The sequence below is a fragment of the Blastomyces gilchristii genome (genome assembly GCF_000003855.2).
Source record: "Blastomyces gilchristii SLH14081 genomic scaffold supercont1.11, whole genome shotgun sequence".
Classification (NCBI taxonomy): Eukaryota; Fungi; Ascomycota; class Eurotiomycetes; order Onygenales; family Ajellomycetaceae; genus Blastomyces; species Blastomyces gilchristii.
In genome coordinates, this window is record NW_003101672.1 from 87,126 (window position 1) to 92,081 (window position 4,956).

At 33.8% G+C, this 4,956-nt stretch overlaps 1 protein-coding gene across 1 annotated transcript; it reads left to right on the top strand.

Annotated features, from left to right (window-relative positions):
- Positions 1–2,024: 2,024 nt before the first annotated feature.
- Positions 2,025–2,348, top strand: BDBG_17252 (uncharacterized protein; the record flags this gene model as incomplete). Its single annotated transcript, XM_031725016.1, has 1 exon — positions 2,025–2,348. The coding sequence occupies one exon, from the start codon at positions 2,025–2,027 to the stop codon at positions 2,346–2,348; it is 324 nt and encodes a 107-aa protein (XP_031578912.1).
- Positions 2,349–4,956: the final 2,608 nt, after the last annotated feature.

A 4,956-nucleotide genomic window follows, 5' to 3' on the forward strand; every position in this document is an offset into this window, starting at 1 on the left:
CTCTTTTCTGATTCATCAGTGAAGATGAGAATGTCATCTAGATCAGCAGATACAAACTCATTAAGAAAATCTCAGAGTGTTCAGTTGATATACTTCTGAAATGTACTGAGAATGTTAGTCAGTTCAAAGAGTGTGACTATTCATTCAAAGAGGTTGTAACATGTTCAGAATACTGTAAGTTGTTCATCTTCTTCAGGGACACGAATCTTATGAAATGCAGTGATGACATCTAGCTTTGTAAATCATTGAGCTCATCTGATACATGCTAGAGTTTCATTGATAAGAGATAAGAAATAATGATCTTTCTTTGTCAATCTGTTCAGATCACAGTAGTTCACACAGAATTGAAGTTCTTCATCTGACTTCTTTGCAAAGAGAATAGAAGCTGCAGCAGAAGAGTTGTTAATATGTATGAATTTCTTATTCAACAGATCATTGAGTGTCTTCTGAAGAAGAAGAAGTTCATCTCAAGACAGATTATAAAGAGAGTCTCACAGTGACTTAGAGTTCTTATCATTCTTCTTTTCTAACTTAATACTGTGATTCACTTCTAGGTCTTGTAAAGAAGGTATATTTATAATATTATCTTATCAGAAGACATCTAGATATTCATGATAGTATTGAGAGAGTTTTGTGTGAGAATCTGTTATTATAGTACAGAATAACTTTTCTAAGGTCTTTTTAATATCAGTCAGACTGATGAAATAGATTAATATATAATTCTGTTAACAGTGAACTTATCAGTGACTCTGTCAGTGATTTTAATAATGACTTCTTTTTTGAAGTATTTCATAAGTGTTGACAGAGATCTGTGTAAGATTCATAGTCTTGTGAATATCATCTTCATGAATTCTATTATCATTAGAGAATATCAAGCTTCTGTTTCAAGTATTCAGTGAGATGTCTTGTTCAGATAGTCAGATAAGTTCTAACATAAGATTATAATTGAGATTATCAACTTCATATGCATAGATATCTTTATATTGATGTTCTTTCACATCTATATTTAGTTTCATCATGTAATGAATACAAACATCTTTCAGATCATCAAATTCTGTGAGAAGTCAGAGTTTTAATAAAGAGATATACTGAAGATTATAATATCTTACAACTGAAGATTTTATCATTGTATAGTAACATAGACTGCTGTCTATCATGACTTTCATATTATATATATTATCAATCACAGTAGATACAAGAATTGCATTTATTGTCATTTTCTCTTCAAATCATTGTTGTCTAATCTCTTTAAGCTTCTGTTTGTAAATTTGAACAGAAGCTAATCTTTTCCCTGTTTCACTGAGACATTCTCATAGTTATCTTCTGAATCTTCCCTCACTGCAATGTGGTTAATGTGGACAGATACTGATTCATTCTTTGAGTGAGAAGGCATGTAGACTAATCAGCAGTTGAAAGCAATGTATTCTGACCTATTGTCACGCTCCCGGCCGCGCCAAGGCCCCGCTGCGGTTCCACACGGCCCATCGCTTCCATGCGGATGATTCCATCCCGTCTGAACCGGTTTCCAACCACTCTATGATATCATTCAGATATATCATAGAAAGATCCGATTGATGAATATAAGAACCTCACTTCTATACAAGGTCAGCAGATTACTCTTTCTTGGTAGTAAGGCACTGCTGAGGTATCACTCCAGCTACTCTCACTTGTAGAATAAGAGGAGGATATTCACCCATTATCTATATAGAATAGCTAGATGCTGGCTTCTCATCAAAGAAGTCAGTGATTTGTTTTTCTTCTACTGGAATATATATGAGAGTTACTGCATTTCTCATACAACCTTCTTAGTATACTAAGTATCATATCTGTGATATTCTTGCAATAACCCTGTAGCCTACAAGCTCATTATTCAAGCAAGATAGTCAAGCCCACTCATACAGCTTCTCAAACAACTATTTCTATATAACACTGCTGACTAGTCATCACTTCAGTTCTGTTATATTACAATTTGAATTGCTTGACCTGATTATAAGTTTGAATCAGTCAAGCTCTAACAGACTGATATGGCCCCACACACCCGCGCTGAGACCAACCTGACTCCACTCTCTGGAAGAAACTCTACATCATCTCCTAGAGTGTGTACACCTCTACCTCAACAGGAATCTGAGATTCCTGAACCCACTGCACACTTTGGCATAGGTTCTTCAACTGCCCTGCCACCACCGCGGCCTCTACACACCTATGTCTATCATAAAGATAGAGAGATTAAGGTCAGAGATCCTCTGAGATACAAGAGAAACACATTATCTGAATTTCACAGCTTTATTCATATTCTTGAACAGAAATTCCACCTTAATCTGAGCCAGTATAATACTCATGAGATATAAGTAATATACATCATCAACCTTCTTGAAAGTATCTCTGCAACTACTTGAGTTATCAAGAAGAGAGAGCTTGAGTGTACTGATGCTGTAATGACTTAGAAAGAATTCAAGAACTTTCTACTGAATTAAATTGAAGATCATCACAACTGTGGCTTCACAGCAGCACAGTGATTCAACTCATTATATCAATGAGATGATGAGAATCCTTCTGATTTCAATGCAAGATTTGAAGAATATTGAGAGAAATTAACTGATAATTTGAATCAATTAAAGACACAGCTTTATCTCATGAAGCTGACTCACAAGGTGCAGACAATGATATCACAGTATCAGAGTTTATCAACTAATTACACTGAGCTTGTCAACCTGGCTTTCTGAATCTATTTGAATAATCAATTCTCTGAGAAAAAGATTAACAAGACTTCTTCTAAGCAATCAATAATAGAATCTAAATGATGCAGTGACAGCTTCAGTGTAGAGAAAGTAAAGAAGAATTTCAAGTATTCTAATTCTTCACTCACTGTGAAGAAATATTAAAAAAGATTTGATAAAGATCTCTGTTTTAACTGCAGAGCTAATGATCACTATATCAGTGATTACAAGAAGCTGAAGAAGAGAAGAAACTGAGAAGACATCTTCTCAAAGTCAACTTCTCTTCTGACAAATGTATCTGTGAAAGATAAAGAAGAGAAAGAAATGAAGAATTGATAATTCTCATGTCTCTGAGTTTATGTTACAATCACAATGCATACTCTGAATAAGAAGATATTAATAAGATGCCTACTTAACTCTGAGATAGATGTTAACTTCATATTCTATTTCTTTTCTTTAATAAAGAATTGAAAGAAGATAGACCTGTCAGATCATACAAAATTTACTGATGAAATGAAATGTCACTGTTTTGACATAATTCAAGTGAAGTGTGTGATCACAGACTCAGAAGAAACCTTTAAGAAGAGCAGTCTGCTTCTTCATACAGTCAATATCATAGATGAGAACATTATTCTAGATCTCTCATAATTGAGAGAAAACAATTCTCTCATTGACTGAGTCACTCAGATGTGACAGTACTGTCTCACTAATGAAGAGATAGTGATAGAGAAATCTGAAGAGTTTCATCAGAAGAATCTTGAGAAAAAGATAGAGTTGATATACTGTGTAGCAGATAACTGAGACTTAAGAATAGATGAAAAAGCTATCACTCTCACTGTAAGATTAGCAGCAGTATTCATCATTAAAGATGAATATATATGACATCTCTTTATAGATTATAAGAATATCTTTTCAGAAAGAGAAGCAGTGAAGTTTTCTGATATCAAGATATAATATAAGATTCATCTTGAAGATAGTGCAACAGTACTGTACAAGCTTCTGTACAACTTATCTGTAAAGAAATTGAATATTCTGTATAAATATCTTGAAGAAGTGCAATCAAAGAACTGAATACACTTATCAAAGAGTTCAGCAGAGACATCTATACTCTTTATACTTAAGAAAGACAGTAGACTACACCTATGCATAGACTACAGAGGTCTTAATAAGATAACAGTTAAGAATTGCTATTCATTACTGTTAATTAATAAGATGATTGATTGATTATCTGAAGTAAAGATATTCATCAAGATTGATATACAGAATATCTATCATAGAATCAGAGTTAATAAAGATGATGTTTGAAAAACAGCTTTTCATATCAAGTACAGTAATTTTGAATATCTTGTTTTATCTTTTGATCTTTGTAACACTTCAGTCATCTTCCAGACCTATATAAATGAGACACTGTAAGGCCTTGTCAATGTCTTCTGTATAGTATATCTGAATGACATTCTAATCTTCTTGAAAACAGAGAAAGAACATGATACTCATGTTTAAGAAGTGTTAAGTCACTTGAGATAGTATCAACTCTATACAAACACTGAAAAATGCTCATTCTACATGCAGGAGATTGATTTCTTAGATTATATTATTGAGATAAATGACATTTCAATGAACAGAAGCTGGGTCTCTGTCATCAAGAACTAACTGACACTGTGAATGTATCACAAGATACAGATGTTCCTAGAATTTATGAACTTCTACAGACAATTTATCTATACATATTCACAGATTACTGTCTCTCTTACAGATCTGTTAAAGAGAAGTGTGAAAGACAGAAAAATAAGATTATTTATCCTCACTCAAGACACTGCACAGGCATTTGTAGAATTGAAACAAGCTTTTACAGATATCATAATACTGAATCATTTTAATCCTGACTTACTCAGTCAGTGTGAGACTGATGTATCTGAAAATAAGATCTGTGAAATCTTTTCACAGTTGACACTGAAGGCCTTTCAACATTGAAAGAATCAGAGAATAATCATCTCTGAGAATATAGACAATGAAATATCTGTGAGAGAAGACTTTTTCACAGAGTCTATAGACACTGTAAATGATGACTTTCAGTGGGCGGGACGTCCAGAAGCTATCCATCGACCTTTTTGAAAATACAAAAAAACCGGGCCAGCATTCTGTCCTCTAATGCCTCTGTTTGTACTACACAGGTAAGAGGAGTACTGTGTCAAAACCCAACGTTAATTCCAACAACTCCAATGCCAACAGCGCTTGCATG